The 20,134-nt window shown below is 45.1% G+C and overlaps 2 protein-coding genes across 7 annotated transcripts in view; one reads left to right on the forward strand and one right to left on the reverse strand.

Moving 5' to 3' along the window:
• PFKM (phosphofructokinase, muscle) overlaps positions 1–8,052 on the forward strand; it is a 46,712-nt gene extending 38,660 nt beyond the window's left edge. For all 5 annotated transcript variants that reach the window (XM_074403193.1, XM_074403191.1, XM_074403192.1 and 2 more), the window contains 12 exons: positions 1,022–1,086; positions 1,577–1,640; positions 2,441–2,590; positions 3,048–3,118; positions 3,471–3,558; positions 3,642–3,794; positions 4,502–4,666; positions 5,717–5,778; positions 6,011–6,122; positions 6,974–7,073; positions 7,157–7,262; positions 7,511–8,052. In XM_074403193.1, coding sequence (XP_074259294.1) covers positions 1,022–1,086; positions 1,577–1,640; positions 2,441–2,590; positions 3,048–3,118; positions 3,471–3,558; positions 3,642–3,794; positions 4,502–4,666; positions 5,717–5,778; positions 6,011–6,122; positions 6,974–7,073; positions 7,157–7,262; positions 7,511–7,655 — 1,281 coding nt within the window. In that variant the 3' untranslated portion in view covers positions 7,656–8,052. The remainder of the gene's footprint in view (positions 1–1,021; positions 1,087–1,576; positions 1,641–2,440; positions 2,591–3,047; positions 3,119–3,470; positions 3,559–3,641; positions 3,795–4,501; positions 4,667–5,716; positions 5,779–6,010; positions 6,123–6,973; positions 7,074–7,156; positions 7,263–7,510) is intronic.
• A 1,290-nt stretch (positions 8,053–9,342) lies between these two features.
• Positions 9,343–19,411, reverse strand: ASB8 (ankyrin repeat and SOCS box containing 8). 2 transcript variants are annotated; one of them, XM_010352249.3, is made up of 4 exons: positions 19,238–19,411; positions 14,922–15,079; positions 12,782–12,886; positions 9,343–11,601 (listed from the first exon to the last, which is right to left on the reverse strand). In XM_010352249.3, the coding sequence occupies exons 2-4, from the start codon at positions 15,048–15,050 to the stop codon at positions 10,969–10,971; spliced, it is 867 nt and encodes a 288-aa protein (XP_010350551.1). In that variant the 5' UTR covers positions 15,051–15,079; positions 19,238–19,411; the 3' UTR covers positions 9,343–10,968. The 2 variants fall into 2 exon arrangements, with proteins under 2 accessions (XP_010350551.1, XP_003941492.1); XM_003941443.4 differs by having other exon boundaries at positions 14,922–15,083; positions 19,238–19,410.
• Between the last annotated feature and the right edge of the window lie 723 nt (positions 19,412–20,134).

Raw genomic sequence — 20,134 nt, forward strand, 5'->3', positions numbered from 1 at the left:
AGGTTACTATGCTCACATTGAGGGTTATTGTTAAGGATTGGAGATAAGCTATATTAGCATCTGATGCAGGACCTAGCAAATGTTGACTGCTCAGGAAATAGTGGCCTTTATTATGAAGGAATCACTCCTTTGATACCATAGGGCGAACATGGTGGCTGAGAGTGGGAGCTAGAGTGTCTGACCTGGTTCTGAGGGCTTGTTTAATTGCTCCCCATCTCCCAGCTTCCTTCTCTCTGAGACTCAGGAGTCCCAGTGACCTGCAGCCTTGCTTGGAAATGTATCTGTAAAAGCTCCAAAGCAAAGGCACTGCCCCAAAGAGCTGAAATCAGTGGTTAAGAAGCACATGGCAGGAATCAGTCTTTCTTCCTAACTGGGTTACCTGTAGGAACTTTATTTACTCATAACTTCAGAGGCTGCTTTAAGGCTGGGGACCTGGGTGTGGAATGGAAGATTCTATATGTCAGTGAGCACTCCTCCAGTCTGCTCATACTTCTAAATAACAGAGCACAGAGCCGGGCGCAGTGGCTCACGCCTGTAATCCCAGCATTTTGGGAGGCCGAGGCAGGCGGATCATGAGGTCAGGAGATCAAGACCATCTGGCTAACATGATGAAACCCCATCTCTGCTAAAAATACCAAAAAAATTAGTTGGGCGTAGTAGCACATGCCTGTAGTCCCAGCTGTTCGGGAGGCTGAGGCAGGAGAATTGCTTGAAACTGGGAGGAGGGTGTAATGAGCCAAGATCATACCACTGCACTTTGGCCTGGGTGACAGAGCAAGACTCCATCTCAAAGAAAAATAAACAGAGCATAGAGTCAGTGATTCTTTTGCTGCTCATTACTTAGAAAACTCAGGAAAAACAAAAATACTTCTATGAAAGTTTGGGGGCATGGGAAAGGGGCATAGGGTGGGCAGGATCTAGTCAAGATCCCAGAGATGGACAGAGTTCAACTGCGGGATAGAAATCCAGCTGTGCAGAATCCTGCCCTGGAGGTGAAACTGTCACTGTGCTCTCCCCTCAGACTAAAGATGTGACCAAGGCCATGGATGACAAGAAATTTGATGAAGCCATGAAGCTGAGAGGCCGGTGAGGAAATGACAAGAAGCTTACTAGCTACAGAAATCAGATGCCAGAACGAAGCCAGAGATCCTCCATGGCTCCAGGCCCAAAACATGAGCTTCTGCTGCTTCCTTTTCTTGTTCTCTCTGCAGCAGTTTATTACCTAAGAAAATTAGTTGCGAGGTGACTGGGAGGCTCAGTTCATCTCAGGGATGCTCTCCCTGGCAATCAACCTGTTATAATCTGTTATTTCTATATATGGGCCCCAGCTAGATGATAAGTTTCTCTAGGCAACGGACAATCTCTTGTGCTGAGGAGAAGAGTACTGAGAGGGTGTTTGATAAACTAGTGGCCCCTTTGCAGCCACTACCCTGTCCCTGCCCTGCCCCAGTTCTGTCCTCAGAGTTTTGCCCTATGGAGTTTTCCTCTGGGAGCAAAATTTCAGACCAGGATCCCTGTGGCTGCTAGCTTTGGGGAATGGCCTGAAGACACCTCTCTCTATTTCTACTTCCTGCAGGAGCTTCATGAACAACTGGGAGGTGTACAAGCTTCTAGCTCATGTCAGACCCCCGGTATCTAAGGTAGTGGCAACTTGACTTGTCCTCTCTTCTTTTCCTTTTCTCTCCCCCAGTCTCTCTTCGTAAAGTGCTACCACAGTCCATACAATGTAAGCCTTGCCAGCCTTTCTGCCTCACTTTGATCTTCAGTGCTGAGCCCTTGGCCCTATTAGAAAGATTTCCTCTTAACTACCCCAGATACTAGCCCCCTTCTTAGTATACCTGGATATTTCTAACACAAGACCCATGCCCACTTCAGGACTGGCAAGATAGCATGCAACAAATGGGAAAGAGGGCTTATGTACTTTTTCTCTGGGAAAATCTGGGAATAATCACATCTAAGTATATCTGAGCCACTTCTTCCATTGGAGTAGTGGTTCTCAATATTGAGTATATATCAGAATTGTTTGGATTGCTTATTAAACATGCAAACTCCTGGGCCCCTCTCAGAAGAGATTCAGATCTGGGTAGAGGCCAGGAATATGGAGGTTTAATGGGTTCCCTCAGTGGATTCCGATGCAGGCGATCCAAGGATCGTACCTTGGGAAGTGCTGCTCTGGAGGTCTCTCATTCATTGTATAATAATGATATCTGAGATGAGGGACAGCAGCTTTATTTGTTGATCTGTGATCAAGAATTTTGCTTCCATAGTTTGTGGTAGCAAGCTGTGCTGGCATTCCTTGGGAGTGGGGTGTGTGTTGTCTCAGGGAGATGTACTGATCCCGGGACAACAAAGACTCAGAGTTCTGCCTCCTTTACTGACCACCTCCCTGCTTCCCTGCCGGCTTTCTGTCCTCCTCTTTCCCCTGCTTCCTCCTGTATAGAGTGGTTCACACACAGTGGCTGTGATGAACGTGGGGGCTCCGGCTGCAGGCATGAATGCTGCTGTTCGCTCCACTGTGAGGATTGGCCTCATCCAGGGCAACCGAGTGCTCGTTGTCCATGATGGTTTCGAGGGCCTGGCCAAGGGGCAGGTATGGGGACTAAAAGGAAGGAGGGCACATATTCTGGGACCCAGGCATGGTCATGGGGAAAATCAGTGTAGCAAGAATGACCTGTCCATTCTCTTGGCGTCCCCTGTTCCTTACTACCTCTCTCTCCTCTCTCAGGGTCCAGGCGGAAGTAGATATTTAATGTTAGGGCAGTAGGAACAGGCAGGAATTACTGGAATGAACCATTGCAAACAACATGTCTTATTTAATTCTCTGTCCCAAGCTCAGCACAGTGCCTGGCATAGGTAGATAGTTAATATTAGTGAATGAGCAGTACGGGTAGAAGAAGTTCAGTGCATGGGGAAAAGCTAATACCTGGTGTACCTCTTCCAACCAAGGGGGACCCAGGGGTAGGGTTAGAACTCAAGCAGTAGCATCAGTTCCACACAGGGCTCCTAGTGTTTAGCCTTGTGCAGAGCTCTGTGGCCTTTCCCCACAGATAGAGGAAGCTGGCTGGAGCTATGTTGGGGGCTGGACTGGCCAAGGTGGTTCTAAACTTGGGACTAAAAGGTAAGGGCATCTCCTCCCAGTCACCTCTAAAGTTGCCCTTGGATGTGGGCATCAGTTCATTATGCCAGGGTCTGCTTCAACCACCCTGTTGTCTGGGTCCTCTACCCCCAAGCTCACAGTTACTGCCATGAGGGCAAACATGCCCATCTCAACATCTTCTAGCAGCTCTGGCAATTTAGAGCTCCAGTATGTATCCTTGGATTGGACAGACAGGGTGGGTTAGGGAGGGGGGAACAAGCCAAGAAATTATAAACAAAGTGCCTCTAACTCTAGCCTTTCTCTCCCTCAATTTTCCTGTCTCTTCCCCAAATTCCAATTCCCCTTCTCCTCTCCTCCATCACTGGTCAACTAGGACTCTACCCAAGAAGAGCTTTGAGCAGATCAGTGCCAATATAACTAAGTTTAACATTCAGGGCCTTGTCATCATTGGGGGCTTTGAGGTGAGTGCCTGCCACCATTTCTTCCTCTCCCTCCCACTTCCTCTCCCTCTCCCAATCCTGCCCTTGTGCTCTTTTCTTCTTAGGCGTACACAGGGGGTCTGGAACTGATGGAGGGCAGGAAGCAATTTGATGAGCTCTGCATCCCATTTGTGGTCATTCCTGCTACAGTCTCCAACAATGTCCCTGGCTCAGACTTTAGCATTGGGGCTGACACAGCACTCAATACTATCTGCACGGTGAGAGCCCACCACCACTTCCATCCCTTTTGGCCAGGATTATAATCATTAAACTAAGTGTGGTCCTGAAAAGTTAGCTACTTTTTATATTAAACAAATGGGAATGTTTGAAAATGCTTCTTTGGCTGGGTGTGGTGGTTCACCCTTGTAATCCCAGCACTTTGGGAGGCCGAGACAGGCATGACTTGAGGTCAGGAATTCAAGACCAGCCTGGCCAACATGGTGAAACCCATCTCTACTAAAAATACAAAAGTTAGCCGGGTGTGTGTGGTGGTGGGTGCCTGTAATCCCAGTCACTTGGGAGGCTGAGGCAGGAGAATTGCTTTAACCCGGGAGGCGGGGGTTGCAGTAAGTTGAGATTGTGCCACTGCACTCTAGCTTGGGTGACAAAGTGTTCATTTTCCTCGCTTAGAAATGCACCAATACCCTGCATACCAAATGTTTTGTTTTGTTTTTTCCTTCTGAGATTAGACAGTCTAATTTTCTCAGCAGTAGAAAGGATGCAGCCTTCTTCCCAGGAGAGAAGTTCTGCAGCGTGGTTGGCAAATATGCCTGTTACCCTAAACCCAAGAACTTGATGAGCTCTAGGGGCCCTGCCAGCCTGGAGAGGATATAGCTCCAGAGTTTAATTAATGGCAGAGACTAAACAATAACAAGAATGAGGCCCCTCATCATGTCTTTCTGACTATAACCCATTGTCCTTGCAGACCTGTGACCGCATCAAGCAGTCAGCAGCTGGCACCAAGCGTCGGGTGTTTATCATCGAGACTATGGGTGGCTACTGTGGCTACCTGGCCACCATGGCTGGACTGGCAGCCGGGGCTGATGCTGCCTACATTTTTGAGGAGCCCTTCACCATTCGAGACCTGCAGGTAGCTGGCCACCCAGAGCCTGCTAGTCATCTCTTCCCTGTCCCCAGACTGTCTCCACAGTAATCTGAACTATGAGCTCTCAAGTTAAGGACAGAGCTGTCTGGTCTGTAGAATCCTGTGAAGACCAGAAGGAGTACCATGCAGGCATTCTCTGGTGTCACCTCATATATATAACCTCAGCTACTGTTGTTGGAATGTTCATTTTGAGTCAGGTGGCCTGCTCAAAAAGGGCTAAGCCCTTTACGGGCATTTTTGCATTTTATCATCGTAATAGACATGCAAAGAGGATACTATCTCCATATAACACAGGAAGGTTTAGAGAGGTTAAAAAACTTTTCTAAACTCCTAAGTGAGCAGATGGTTTAACTGATTGAGAAAGTCAGTGATCTTTTTACTTCATCATGTCTCCCCTTCAGATTTCCCTTGCTGTCATTCTACTTTTGAGAGAGATACCCTTTGATCTCTAGGGTAGGGCTCTAACCCGTTTCACAGAGGGACTATATGATTCTTATTTCCTAGATCCCAGTTTGCTGGAGGAGAAAAGAATCACAAAGTGCAGGTTTAGCGGCAGAATGAGGGAACTCCCTAATCCAAGATCCCAGCCAACCCATACCACGAGTGGAGGGTGGGAGTCTGTCTCCTCTGGCTCAACTCAAAGCTCAAATGAAAGAACATGTCCCTTCCAGATGAATCACTGCTTTGCAGACAAGCAACCCACTTGAAGACTGACACCGTGACCACAAGTCAGCCCTCTGAGGGAAGGGGAACCAGAAGGCTTGGAAAGGGAGACTGGAGAAAGTGAGGGGCTGAACATTGACAGTTACTGCAGCTGTCTCTAATGCTCCCTCTTCCTGTTCTGTCTCATTTGGAGTCCTTGTTTCAATTTCAGTCCACAGTGAGCTTCTTAAAGGAATTAGGCACAGTTCAGGTCCAGGATTATAAACAACTCTCTTCCACGTCTCTCTTTCCTTTCTGGCGTGGAAGAAGAGAGAATTATACCCAACATTACTCACTCCCAACTAGGCTTAGGATTTATTCTTTCTTTTTCAGGCAAATGTTGAACATCTGGTGCAAAAGATGAAAACAACTGTGAAAAGGGGCTTGGTGTTAAGGTACCTCATCCATGGTTTGTTCCTAAGTGAAGAAGGAAAATAAGCTTTGGCTCAAACCTATAGAATGGCAATGGTTGGGACACCCTGAGGAATCTGTAGATGTAAAGGGAGGGGGCCAGCCTATCCCTTGAACCCTGGGAGGAGATAAAAATTGAAAGGAAAGAACAAAGGCAGAAAGGGGAGGTTGGGGAGACAACTACAGAGTCATAGGCTTTTGGTCTCCACCTGGCAGGAATGAAAAGTGCAATGAGAACTATACCACTGACTTCATTTTCAACCTGTACTCCGAGGAGGGAAAGGGAATCTTCGACAGCAGGAAGAATGTGCTTGGTCACATGCAGCAGGTAGGAAAGACACCCTAGTCATGCCCTTCATCAGACAGCCATATCTGCCAGCAGCTGCTGAGGCTTCCACTGGCCTTTTCCAGTCTTCTGGAGGAGGCTGTCAGTGCCATCATAGAGCATGGGCCTGCAGTCTCTTACAGTCATAGAATCAAAACATCTTCATCCTGGAAATAACCTTAGAGATTATATGGGCCATCCTTTTCATTTAGGGCAGGGTTTTTCAACCTTGGCAGCTTTGCCTTGTGGGGCTGGATGATAATCTGTCAGGGGTAGCTGTTTATGCACTGTAGGACAGTTGTGCAGCATCCCTGGTCTCTATCCACTAGATGCCAGCAGCACCTCCCTCTCACTCCCAGTTGAAACAAAAATGTCACCAAACATTCCCACTTTCCTACCTGCTTCCTCTTAGTTCAAAGGAAATCTGTGTGATGTTTTATATTCTGAAGTGCTACCAAGGGCAGGCAGATTGGGCCACAAAAAAAAAAACACTTTTATATCATCAATGACAGTGACCAGCAAAAGCTGCTAGGCTGAAGAAGGGCAAGCAACTGACCCGTTGGCCAATAAGACTAAAATGTGATTTGGCAGCTACGGAGATAAAAGAGGGGATTGTGAGGCCAATCACTTTCTTTAATTAGTTACTCTTCTATCTGATAAATGGCCAAATGTGCTGGGCCAGCTTGCTTTGGATCCTGGCGCTGCCTCGGGACACCCTTTCATAGTTTGACTTCTGGATTCCTGTTTTGGGATGTAAACCTGAGGCCCATCTTTCCTTTTTCTCTGTGTATCTAGATATCTCTGTCACTTCATTAGAGTCCTTCCCTCTGTAATTTTTATGTTTCTTTCTCCAGGGTGGGAGCCCAACTCCATTTGATAGGAATTTTGCCACTAAGATGGGCGCCAAGGCTATGAACTGGATGTCTGGGAAAATCAAAGAGAGTTACCGTAATGGTAGGTGGACTGAGAGAGAGCGAGCGCCTTCTATAGAGGCTGGTTTCCCAGTATAGAAGCTGACTGACCATTCCTTATTGCAGGGCGGATTTTTGCCAATACTCCAGACTCTGGCTGTGTTCTGGGGATGCGTAAGAGGGCTCTGGTCTTCCAACCAGTGACTGAACTGAAGGACCAGACAGATTTTGAGTGAGTACATTTGCTTTCTGGAGTGGTTCTCTCCCTGGTGGTTTCAAGCTCTACTATCCGCAACCTGTTCACTGTCTTTAATCCTTTTTTTTTTTTTAAGAAGTAATACCTGTATTCTTACCCATTTCAGATCTGATACATATGTCCTAAACCCAAACTCTTCTGTCTAACTTCTTCCTATAAACCTTTGGTAGAAGTTGACTGGGGAGCTAAAAGACTCTATCATCATCTACCTCATTCCTCTGTAGGCATCGGATCCCCAAGGAACAGTGGTGGCTGAAACTGAGGCCCATCCTTAAAATCCTGGCCAAGTACGAGATTGATTTGGACACCTCAGACCATGCCCACCTGGAGCACATCAGTCGGAAGCGGTCTGGGGAAGCTGGTGTCTAAACCTCTCTGGAGTGAGGGGAACAGACTACCTGATCATGGTCAGCTCACCCCCTGATAAGTCCACATCTTGTCAGTGTTTTAGCTATTTTTTTCCATTAGGTTTCCTTTTATTCTGTACCTTGCGGCCATGATCAGTTCTGGCCAGGAGCTGGAAGAGGGGGCACTGGATGGAAGCTCCTTTTAGGTAGAATTTAATATGACTTCTACCCCAGCTTCATCTGTCACACAAGGCTGGGCACCTCTAGTGCTACTGCTAGATATCACTTACTCAGCTAGAATTTTCCGAAAAATAAGCTTTATTTATTTCTTTGTGATAACAAAGAGCCCTAGTTCCTCTACTACTTTTACTACGGTGACAAATTGTAACTACACTAATAAATGCCAGCTGGTCACTGTGCTTTTGCTTCTCCGTTATCTTCCCAAGTGGAATGTAATACTGTCAGCCCCATGTGTCAGACACTTGCCTGATGAAGCAGTAAAGGCATTCAGGATATCACAGGGGGTGGAGGAAGGGATTATCTCTAGTATACTACTTGCTGGCAGTGCAAAAAATTGTCACTGCCAAACTCTAAAAACAGTTCTAAATAGTGACTGAGAAGGTTTGTTGCTGGAGTGAGGGATTAAGGCAGCCATATACTCTTTGCACAGTTCTTTTTTTTTTTTAAGATGGGGTTTTATCATGTTGGTCAGGCTGGTCTTGAACTCCCGACCTTAGGTGATCCACCCACCTTGGCTTCCAGAGTGCTTGGATTACAAGCACTGTGGTAGGCATTTCATCATTGAATCCTCAAAATAGCTTTTGGAAGGGAATGGTGACTGCCTGACTTCAGAAAGGAGGACACTGGAGCTCAAGGTGATTGATTACATAATGTCTCCTTCGATATTATTCAAGTAGAACTCAAACTCGGTTCTGACTTCAAACCTTATCCTCATACCCCATGCCTCTGCTTCCTTACCATGCCATATCAAATCCCCAAAGCCATAAGGCCTATGAAAATGAAGTGAAAGGGGAACTTCAGGCATTCATTCAGAACAGTTTAAATGCTAATTGCCATTGATTTATAGGATCTCTTTACTATCTTTAATCTTAGAGCTGTTTCCTTGAGAAAATGAAGAGGGAAGGATGGCTGGGGGTAAAGCTAATCAGAGGGAATATGTCACTCTGTAAAAAGTAAAAAAATGAGAATGATGATACTATCTGGAAAAAAAGGCAAAGTCAAGACCACTTTAAAAAAAAAAAAAAAAAAAAAACCAGCTGGGTGTGGTGGCTCATGCCTGTAATCCCAAGGCTTTGGGAGGCCGAGGCAGGCAGATCATGAGGTCAGGAGATTGAGACCATCCTCGCTAACACAGTGAAACCCTGTCTCTACTAAAAAAAAAAAAAAAAAAAAAATTAGCTGGGCATGGTGGCATGTGCCTCTAGTCCCAGCTATTTGGGAGGCTGAGGCAGGAGAATTGCTTGAACCCAGGAGGCGGAACTGCACTCCAGCCTGGGCAAGAGTGATGCCGTCTCAAAACAAAAACTTGTGATGCTGCATGCTATTTCCCCAGAGCCAAAAAGATAAGTGAATCACTGTTGCTAACGGGAGAAAAGTTGGAATGCAAAGTTATATTGAAGAGCCAGACAGTAAATGAACTTTTTCTAAGGGAGGCTGTAGAAAAGTAGGAAAAGTAGAAATTGCCAAACTTGCTTTTAGAACGATTTATTTATTCTTCAATTTTTAAATGGTGTTTTTTAAACACCAGCAGTAATAGGACAAAAGCAGACATCTGTTTTCCAATTAGCTGTGTCAGTAGATTCCATTCATTGTTTGTAGTTCCCAATCAACTTTTAAAAAAAAGTTTTTCAAATTTGCATACAAGTCATCTAAAATCTATAACAACTTGATCTAGTATAGCAACATGAAATGAAAGAGTATTGTTCACTAAAGCAGATCTCTTTTGGGTAGATGGCCCATCACAAAAGAAGCTCTTCTATGCGTTTTCCACCCCCATCCCAACTCTACCCTCCCACCAATGTATTGTGTAAATCAGTAAAAAGCAAAGTTTCCAGAACAACTGAAAGAAAAGTAATTCCAAATTGCAAGCAGAGTGAACTTTCCATTGGGAATGAAGACCCATGGGAAAAGGCAGCCCAGCCCGTAACTCCTCCCTGCTGGAACAAACACCGTAGGCGTAGGAACTGCCTGCAAAGCCCATTAGAACAGACTGGCTCTCAAGAAGAGAAAGAGCTGCATTAGAAGCTAAGTTCTCAGGAGGACTTCAGGAGTTCTGAGGACTGCTTAGAACCTGCTTTCTCTTCTATAAGGAAAGCAGCAAGATAATCTCTGAAATAGCAGTAATACAGCTATGTATTACTGTTATTAGAGCTATGTTATTTCAGAGCTACTGTGGCCCTTGGGCACAACCATGAGAAAGAGGCAAAGACTGCTGTTTCCTCCGATGAGGGGAAAGAGGTCCAGTCCCTTCCGAATGCCCAAGGACATGGCACACTAGGGATGTCATCCAACCCATTTCTGAATCTGCACCATTTGTGGTTACACTATCTTCATCTTTGGGATGCAATTGTGTTAGCTGAAATGGTGATTTTTCTTAAACTTCTTCACAGATTTTTCTTTTTTTTTTGAGATGGAGTTTCGCTCTTGTTGTCCAGGCTAGACTGCAATGGCGCAATCTCAGCTCACTGCAGCCTCTGCCTCCTGGGTTCAAGTGATTCTACTCTCTCGGCCTCCCGGGTAGCTGGGATTACAGGTGCCTGTCACCACACCCAGCTAGTTTTTGTATTTTTAGTAGAGACAGGGTTTCATCGTATTGATCAGGCTGGTCTCAAACTGCTGACCTCAGGTGATCTGCCCACCTCAGCCTCCCAAAGTGCTGGGATTGATTATAGGCATGAGCCACTGCACTTGACCTAAAATGCTTTCTAGAGGGGATTCTTCTGGACCATTAACCATGTCCCCAAAGGAAAACCACACACATATGCTTTAAGTACTTTCCATCTTCCTAGAGAAATTTAGTTGCACTGCTGACTTCGCTCCTAAGGGGAGGATTGAGGGAGACCTCTTCTTTTGCAAAGGGCAATATAAAAAGCCAAGTAAGCAATAAACAGAAAATAAAAGGAAGGGAATTTTTTGTTTGGCTGTTCAGTTTGGGGAGGGGAGGTGGTATGGAGGTTACTACTGTGACATGTTGCTTCAAAATCTATAAACCACACAACAGGAACAACTGTTTTTCTGTTTTCTCTGACAAAGTGTACTGCAGGTATAACCTCACCCAGAGTTGCCTGCATGATGGTGCAAACATCTTCTCTGGGCTATTCTAAAAGTAACAGGTATTCCTTCAAGGAAGCTGGCAGTGGAAGGCCCTTCACTGCATCCGGCAGATACTGGAGTCCCAGGCTATGGCGCACAGCATAGCGAGCGAGTGTTTTTAGAGTTCCTGGAGCTGAGCACAGAACAGTCAGTTTTTCACACAGCTGCTGGTCTCTGGCCACCTCCCGTGGCATGGTACCATTTTTCCTCAACTCAAAATGTCCAACAGCTCTGTGGAGAAGCTCAAAGCAAGAGTCCTCTTTCTCTGTTCCAAGTCCCCTGACTAGCAGAGCCACCAGGCGGGAGATGGGTGTCTGGCCTATCAGGTTGATGACTCTGACCTCTGCGCCATAATCCAGAAGGATGCTGACACTCTCAAGATTTCCCTTCATGGCAGCCCAGCTGAGTGGTGTATCATTGTTGTAATCCAGGGCATTGACAGAAGCCCCACTCTCTAGGAGAGCCCGCACACACTCAGCATTGTTCTTAAAGGCTGCCCAATGAAGTGGGGTATCTCTGTTGCCATCCAAAGCATTGGGGTTTGCACCATACTCCAGCAGGACCTCCACACAAGCCTCATCTTTCTCTGCTGCATAGTGGAGGGCTGTTCGGTTATACCCATCCAGGGCATTCACCTGTAAAAAGCGAGGACCTATTACAGCAGACAGACTACTGAGGAAGACAGGACGGCAGCCAGGAAGCTTGCATGGTCACCCACTACCTTTGCTATGCAGTGCTCTGCACAAGAGGGTCAACAAGCAACTCCCAGGGAATCACAGGGATAAAGATGAAAATGGAGGAGCAAAAAGGAAAAGAACTGTCCTTAAACGGTCAACACTATTATGTGCATTGACCAGTATTACTTGGGTCTGTATTACTTAGGTTTTTGCTGCAATGTTCATTTATCTATTCATTAGAATCTCTACCATAAAGTAAGGGGTAAGGCAAGAATAGAGGAAGTCTTAAGTCCTTGTAACTGCTCTGAAAGACATTTACTGGAAAGCTGCTTGACTACACAGAGTTTTGGATTGTTTTACTTATCTTACCCCTTTCTGTACCCTGTGGCTAATGTAGCAACCAGACTGAAAATCATAGCTTTTGCTATGTTCTTTAACCGTACAGAGAAGTTCAAAATATTAGAATATGAGTCAGACCTTTGCAAAAATATGCTGTGGGTTCACAAGAGAACCCAAATGAAAGCATGTGATGGGAAAAGCACAAATCTTCCAGTGCTGGAAAAGTGGCTGGCTTGCTGACAGCATCACCTGTAATTTTTTTCTTCAAATTTCTGAATAGCATATTCCCTTACTAATGCCAATAAATAATAATAATAAAAAACCCCTGAAACACTTAAGTAAGCTCAACCTTTTAAAGTACTACTTCTTAAGTACTTTAAGTACTTTTAGGGGTACTTTAATCAGAGTTGAGGGATCTCTGTATTTACCTCTCCTGGACACACAATAGGCAATGAGAAGATTAAATGGAAATAAAAACAACCCCTACAAGGTAAGCGTCCTGAAGTGATGGCCAGCAACAGCTTAAGTTAAAGAGAAGAAAAGAAAGGCCGAGGACCAGCACCAAAAGATGGGAGCAAGCGGGAGGGCAGGGACAGAAAGGCAAAGGAATGAAATCCCTAGATCATTTTATATATTTACTGTTACATTTTCCTTAATATTGACTATGCCACCATTATCTTGAGTTAGAAGTTCAGACTGGAGGAGGGAAGAGATGGAGGAGTGATGGGGAGAAATTCTAAGAAAGCATGAAGCTCAAATTTTAGTGAATCATTAATGTGACTGTGTTAAAAAGCATTACCTCGGCTCCTTTTTCCAGAAGTAACTCCACACAGTCAGCATCTGACACCATACAGGCACAGTGCAAGGGCTTCAGAGTGCCATGGGTGCAGTTCACATCTGCTCCCTGTGGGCAGAAGCGAACTTCGGTCAGTGTGCTCAGCTCTAGGTCGCTCAGCAGGACAGGATTCAGAACTGAGTCCAGGGGATAGAGTTGTAACTCTGACTATTTTATAGATACACTGCTAGTTCCTTGTTTCCTTTTCTATTAATTAAACAATATAATGCCAATGTCCAAACCAAAGGAGTACACTGAAGATGAAGGAAAGCAACTCTTAATTCCTTAGATCAAGTTACTAAGTTTCTCCACAAGGTAGCCTGCCAGATGGTCATCTGGACGTCACTGAAGACATAATCTTATGTGTCAAAGCACTGGAAACCTTATCATCAGACAGGAAAGCTGGACCAACAATCCATTTTCTATGGCCACCATGTTCTGAAAAAGTAGGAAACTGAGTCTGTCAGACTGAGGCTAGAACTGGCATGCTCTTTTGGCCATTCAACAAATGACCATCACTAACAGTAGCATCATCTTAACACTATTTTTCCTTGCTTATAAACATCTTCAAAGTGGCCTCTTAGTATCAGCATTCTTTACCACCTAGCTTTTGCTAGTGCTTCTATTCAAAATCAAAGGAGAGGGTGGACGCGGTGGCTCACATCTATAATCCCAGCACTCTGAGAGGCTGAGGCGGGCAGGTCACCTGACGTCAGGAGTTTGAGACCAGCCTGGCCAACATGGTGAAACCCCTGCCTCTACTAAAAATACAAAAATTAGCCGGGCATGGTGGCTGGCGCCTGTAATCCCAGCTATTCAGGAGGCTGAGGCAGGAGGATCGCTTGAACCTGGGAGACGGAGGTTGCGGTGAGCTGAGATCGTGCCATTGTACTCCAGCCTGGGCAACAAGAGTGAAACTCTATCTCAAAAAAAAAAAAAAAAAAAAAAAATCAAAGGAGATGGAGATACCAGTCAGATCGAATGACTCAGCAGCAGAGCTAGAATTAGAATATGACAAAGTCTCTACCGTGGAGTCTTCCGACATCACTTTTGCTGAGAATAAGCTAACACTGCATGACTTTTCCTTCTCCAGTCGTGCCCAATAACTCTGAGGCAGCTCTAGAGATCCAGGCTGTAAAGGAGGAGCTTAAAAGTCTTAAAAAAGAATATATAGAAGTAATCATCTGGATGCATTTTCTGGTGATCAAAAAATTACTCTGTTAACTTCTCTTCATCAAGACAAATACATAGAAGAGGATCGTAAAGACCTAGGATACTAGTCATATAACAATTATTGAAGAGTGGTGATTAAGTATCAGCTAATTAAGGTGTTTTCTTAAACTATAACTACCATGCATTTTAGGGGTTGATATCCTCTACAGAACTAGAAGTGGTAGCTGCTTTTAACATAGAATGTAAGTAAAAAATCTCTCCATTGTAATTATTATAACTCAGGTATAAAGAAAGGGTCACAGGATTTAAAAACCACCTCTGTGTCCAGGCATGGTGAATCACTTGAGCTTAGGAATTCAAGACCAGCCTGGGCAATATGGTGAAACCCTGTCTTGACAAAAAATTTAAAAAAAAAAAAAAAAAGCTGGACATGGTGGCATGTGCCTGTAGTCCCAGCTACTTGAGGGGGCTGAGGTGAAAGGATCGCTTGAGCCTGGGAGGTCAAGGCTGCAATGAGCCAACTTCACGCCACCGCACTCCAGCCTGGACAAAAGTGAAGCCCTGGCTCAAAAAATAAAAATAAAAACCACCTCTGCTTTGCTCACCTCCTCTGTTAGTAAAACATGTATAGAAGACTTTGAGTTCAGTGGATTACATATGCATCATACTCAGATATTTTACAAAGAACGTTAAGACTAGGGTTATTGAGAACATACTCCATGAAGAAAAATGTCAGATACACAAAGTAAAAGGAAGAAGGGAAGCAAAGCAAACATGGGGGAATGCATTTAATGATCATGTTAATGCATTTAACAAAACGTAAAAACTCCTTGTGATCTTGGGCTGAGTCAATGAGGATTTACATGAGGATTTATAGAGCTTTCCCACTTCACATCGCAAAAGACTCTCCTGTCAATACTGGCACACTCACCCCTCTGATGAGGTCCTCTACATTATCATGTGGGAAGGAACGGATGGCAGCAATTGTTCGGATTAAGCGTTCCGAAAGAGAGTATTTGCTCTGAATGCTCTGCATAATATACCACATACTGGAACTCATCAAGGTTCAAGGTGTTCACATGCTCCAAACTGCCTGAAACAAAGAAGTTTTAGGCATACACAATATCACTAAGCACGCCTGTCTTTAGGGTTAGGTGTTTCTCTGAGGCCTTCCCAATACTACGAGCAGATTTCAAGGAGTGATTAACACTATTTTCATAACCATAAGGAAGTGAATTATAATAGTTGCCTAGGGAGTTGGAAAAACCTGGACACAAATGTTTTACACTAGTCTAGCACAAGATTTCCCTAAAAGGTACTAAGACCCCTATGGAGCTCTGTGTGGTTTACAAACAAGACTAGGCAAGGAATAGGATTTTTGAAAGGCTGAAGAGGTTACAAAACATTATTTTTCTTCTTTGAATTTTTATGGTTTTTATGATCAGCACCACCATTAAGTTATTTATAACACTGAGCCTTGAAATATAGTTATGTACATACTGTTTTTCCACCTAAACTGTAATGAACTAGAAGGCAAGGACTTTGTCTTCTACTTTTTCACCCATGTAAGGCCAGCCACAGAATCTCACAGAAGGCAGGTATTTAACAAATATTGGTTGATTGACTAAACAGCATAGAAGTGATTGTTACCTGTGAAAAGAGAGGAAGAAGGCTATGGAGCAAATAGATCTATCTTAATAATGAAAAGGCATCTGAAATATTTTCAAATGTCTTCAGCAGAGGGAAAAAAAGGAAATATTTGAGGTAATATTCTAAAATAAGAAAGGAAAGCAAATGTATAACTACTCTAGAGTCATCTATATAAAACTAGGAGAAAAAGTTCACAGTAAAATATGCTTTCAGTTTTAGAAAAATATCTTAGCACTTTGTGAGGGGGAGGTCAGTGGATCGCCTGAGATCAGGAGTTCGAGACCAGCCTGACCAACATGGTGAAAGCTCATCTGTACTAAAAATACAAAAAAATTAGCTGGGCCTGGTGTCGTCCACCTGTAATTTCAGCTACTCGGAGGCTGAGGCAGAATTGCTTGAACCGGGAGGCAGAGGTTGCAGTGAGCTGAGATTGCACCACTGCACTCCAGCCTTGGCAACAGAGTGAGACTCCATCTCAAAAAAATAAATGAGTTAAATTTTTTTTTCCTAAGGTGGAGTCTTGCTCCATCACCCAGGCTGGAGCGTAGTGGCACGATCGGCTCACCGCAACCACCACCTCCCGGGTTCTAGCAATTCTCCTGCCTCAGCCTCCTTAGTAACTGGGATTACAGGTGCCCACCACCACACTCAGTTAATTTTTTGTATTTTTAGTATAGAAAGGGTTTCACCATGTTGGCCAGGCTGGTCTTGAACTCCTGACCTTGTGATCCACCTGCCTCGGCCTCCCAAAGTGCTGGGAGTACAGGTGTGAGCCACCACGTCCCGTCTTTAACTCGTTTTAAAATCTGCATATTTTTCTAAAACTGTGAGCCACGACGCCCAGCCAAAATTTTTAATAATTAGCTATTCGTGACAACTGAGAAACAGACGTGGTGAAATACATGTTGAAACCACAATAGGACAGAGTTCTAGGATGGAAGAAGAAAATAATGCAATATACTTCAACTTAAAAGGTTTGGCTGTATAAGAGACAAGAGTTAGGGACCATTTAAAATTACAGCCAGTAAGGTAGAGCATGTCTATGAAACAACATGTATCAAAAACTATAGAGAAAACATAATACACAGTATCAGCTCTCTAGGTGCAAGTGCTTAGAAATCTCTGTCCTTATTATAAGCTCGTTGGGAATAATAATACTGATTTTTTCAACAGTACCTGACACATGGTAGGTTCTAAATATCTGTTGAGCCAATGTAAAGTTTATTACTTGAGATCCTAATTTAAGACTTGAAGTAAATAAGCACATTATGCATATGAAATTGTTTTGGTCATTTAACAATACATAATTTTTTGGCAGGGTATGGTGGCTCATGCCTGTAATCCCGGCACTTTGGGAGGCCAAGGTGGGCGGATCACTTGAGGTCAGCAGTTTGAGACTAGCCTGACCAACATGGTAAAACCCCATCTCTACTAAAAATACAAAAAAATTAGCCAGGTGTGATGGCATGCACCTGTAGTCCCAGTCACTTGGGAGGCTGAGGCAGGAGAATTGCTTGAACCTGGGAGGCAGCGGTTGCAGTGAGCAGAGATGGCATCACTACACTCCGTTGAGGCGAAAGAGAAAGACTCCACCTCAAAATAATAACATACCATTTTTTACATTTTTTTTTTTTTTGAGTCTCACTCTGTCACCCAGGCTGGGGTGCAGTGGCGCAATCTTGGCTCACTGCAGTCTCCGCCTCCCAGGCTCAAGTGATTCTCTTGATTCAGCCTCCTGAGTAGCTGGGATTTACAGGTGTGCACCACCACGCCTGGCTAATTTTCGTATTTTTAGTAGAGACAAGGTTTCACCATGTTGGCCAGACTGGTCTCCAACTCCTGACTTCAGGTGATCCACCCACCTCGGCTTCCCAAAGTGCTGGGATTACAGATGTGAGCCTGGCCAATTAATTTTGCTTTTTGTGATGGAGTGTCCCTTTATGTATTATATACTATAAATTCTGATAGTTTCTTTTCTGTGAATCAGTAGCCATTTATATTAGATGTAAATTCTTTTTTTTTTTTTTTTTTTTTTTTTTTTGAGACAGAGTTTCGCTCTTGTTACCCAGGCTGGAGTGCAATGGCGCGATCTCGGCTCACCGCAACCTCCGCCTCCTGGGTTCAGGCAATTCTCCTGCCTCAGCCTCCCGAGTAGCTGGGATTACATGCACGCCCCACCATGCCCAGCTAATTTTTTGTGTTTTCAGTAGAGACGGGGTTTCACCATGTTGACCAGGATGGTCTCAATCTCTTGACCTTGTGATCCGCCCGCCTCGGCCTCCCAAAGTGCTGGGATTACAGGCTTGAGCCACCGCGCCCGGTTTATTAGATGTAAATTCTATTAACCAATAGAATACAAGTTAAAAATATTTATACGTATCGATAATTCAAATTGTGTATTTATCTCCCCTGTTATCAGGCATGAATAGGCTCACACACTTGTTTATATGACCATGGCATTTTCTAGACAGTTTAGAGTTGCCGTATGTGAGACAAGGGTCTGTATCTTATATTTTTTTTTCGTTTCAAGGAAAAAGGAAAAAAAAAGACAGAGGTGCATTTGAGTTGCAATTCCAAGAATGGGAGTGGAAGACACAGCATCTAAAGCAGTAGGCTTGGACCAAAGTGGTTGTGTTGCCTGTAATCCCAGCACTTTGGGAGGCCAAGGCAGGAGGAGCTCTTGAACCTGTAAGTTCAGAACCAGCCTGGGCAACATGGTGAGGTGACCCCCACACCTAACCGTCTGTACAAAAAAAATTCAAAAAATTAAAATAAATAAAGTGGTTTCATTAACCGTTTCTGGGCCAACGTAATCCGATGCAACAAAACACTGCAGTCATTTTTGGGGCGCTCTTGACTCCGGGCTAAAACTCCTAAGAGTATAGTCAGTGGTCTGCTGCTGCCTGAAAGCTTCCGGTAAAGGAATGAAATTTCAGGGCAAATTAACTGCATTCACTGTCAGGAACAGTCAGAAATCTAAATTCGATCTCACCAGACGGCAGCCCGTGTACGGTTTGGCCCCCTTTTTCAGCTCTGCTAGAGCTGAAAGCCCTGTCTCCCTCGTTTTCTTTTGCTACGGGATCCAGAGAAAACACCAAAGGGCATTTATTGAGAAGCTTAAAAAAAAAAAAAAAAAAAAAGGCAGAAAAAAGAAGACACAGCAACTCTAACGCGAGGGAGGCCTCGGCTTCCCCGCCCCCTCCCGCCCCGGGAGAACGCTGGCTGATCCTGCAGCGCCCCTAATCCCACCACACCTGCTGCGGGAGAGCTCGCGGCAGCTGTCTTGCTGAGGCTAGGAGGTGGGGGGCAAGGGCATGGAATGCAAGGACGTGCGGTTTCAACGCACAGGCTCCCAACAGATCGCAGCACTCCCTGCAAGTCTGCTACGGAAAGAGAATCACGCAATTTGTGTTGGGTGGTGGGCCTCAAAAGGGGAACAATTCCCTCCTGGATCTGCCTTCTAAGGCCGGGAGCGAAGTCTCAGCCTCGAGAGCTAGAAAGCACTTCGACCGGGGAATGGAGGAAGCGTTATTGGGCGTGGTACCCTGGGTTGGGAAACCTGGCTGTAGACCTTCCCGCACCAAGAACCGCACTCACCGAATTGCTAGGCTGAGCGGGGTGTGGAAAGCCGCAGTCAAAGCGTGACCCGGAAGCAGAACACCTCGGCGGCAAGCCCCTCTGTTTACAGGACGAGAAGACCAACTAAGGTGGGCGCCTGCGCATTGACGACTGTTCGTTAGCGGGGCGCGCCTGCGCAGACTTGTGCAGTGGCTTCCGTCCTCCCGAGGCCTAATTAAGGGGTTACTTTCTCTTTTTGCGCAGAGGTTTTGCGCGCAGGCGCAATGCAACGTTCTCGGTCACAGCGGCGGGGCTTGGGTCTTGGTCCTGCAGTGGGGGAAAAAAGCTCAGGAACTATGGCTGTTGAGCCGATTCCATATGGATGCACCTGTGTGGACCAGGCCAGCAGTGGGTCCGTCTACAATAGTTTAGTTGCTTAGGAGACTAAACTCTTACTAAGAAGTGTCGGCTGGGCGCGGTGGCTCAAGCCTGTAATCCCAGCACTTTGGGAGGCCGAGGCGGGTGGATCACGAGGTCAAGAGATCAAGACCATCCTGGTCAACATGGTGAAACCCCGTCTCTACTAAAAATACAAAAAGTTAGCTGGGCATGGTTGTGCGTGCCTGTAATCCCAGCTACTCGGGAGGCTGAGGCAGGAGAATTGCTTGAACCCAGGAGGCGGAGGTTGCGGTGAGCCGAGATCGCGCCATTGCACTCCAGCCTGGGTAACAAGAGCGAAACTCCGTCTCAAAAAAAAAAAAAAAAAAAAAAAAAAAAGAAAGAAAAAGAAAAATAACTTCTGGCATTATTCATATGGTGGAATAAATCTATGCTTCCTAGAACCCTTCTGTACATTGGCAATCCTCCTTCAAGTAAACCATATCAAAGACAAATTCAACCACCCAAAGTGTCGTATTCTAAATGTGGCGGAATAAA

Source organism: Saimiri boliviensis, chromosome 7 (genome assembly GCF_048565385.1).
Source record: "Saimiri boliviensis isolate mSaiBol1 chromosome 7, mSaiBol1.pri, whole genome shotgun sequence".
In the NCBI taxonomy this organism is placed as follows: domain Eukaryota; kingdom Metazoa; phylum Chordata; class Mammalia; order Primates; family Cebidae; genus Saimiri; species Saimiri boliviensis.

Bases quoted from the DNA above. Each gene is read 5' to 3' on its own strand.
- ASB8 (XM_010352249.3), bottom strand. From the start codon at position 15,050: ATGAGTTCCAGTATGTGGTATATTATGCAGAGCATTCAGAGCAAATAC. The intron at 12,887-14,921 runs GTGAGTGTGCCA...TTCTGCCCACAG, and splicing joins TAGAGGACCTCATCAGAGGG to GGAGCAGATGTGAACTGCAC. The intron at 11,602-12,781 runs GTAATGCTTTTT...CGCTTTTTACAG, and splicing joins TTCTGGAAAAAGGAGCCGAG to GTGAATGCCCTGGATGGGTA.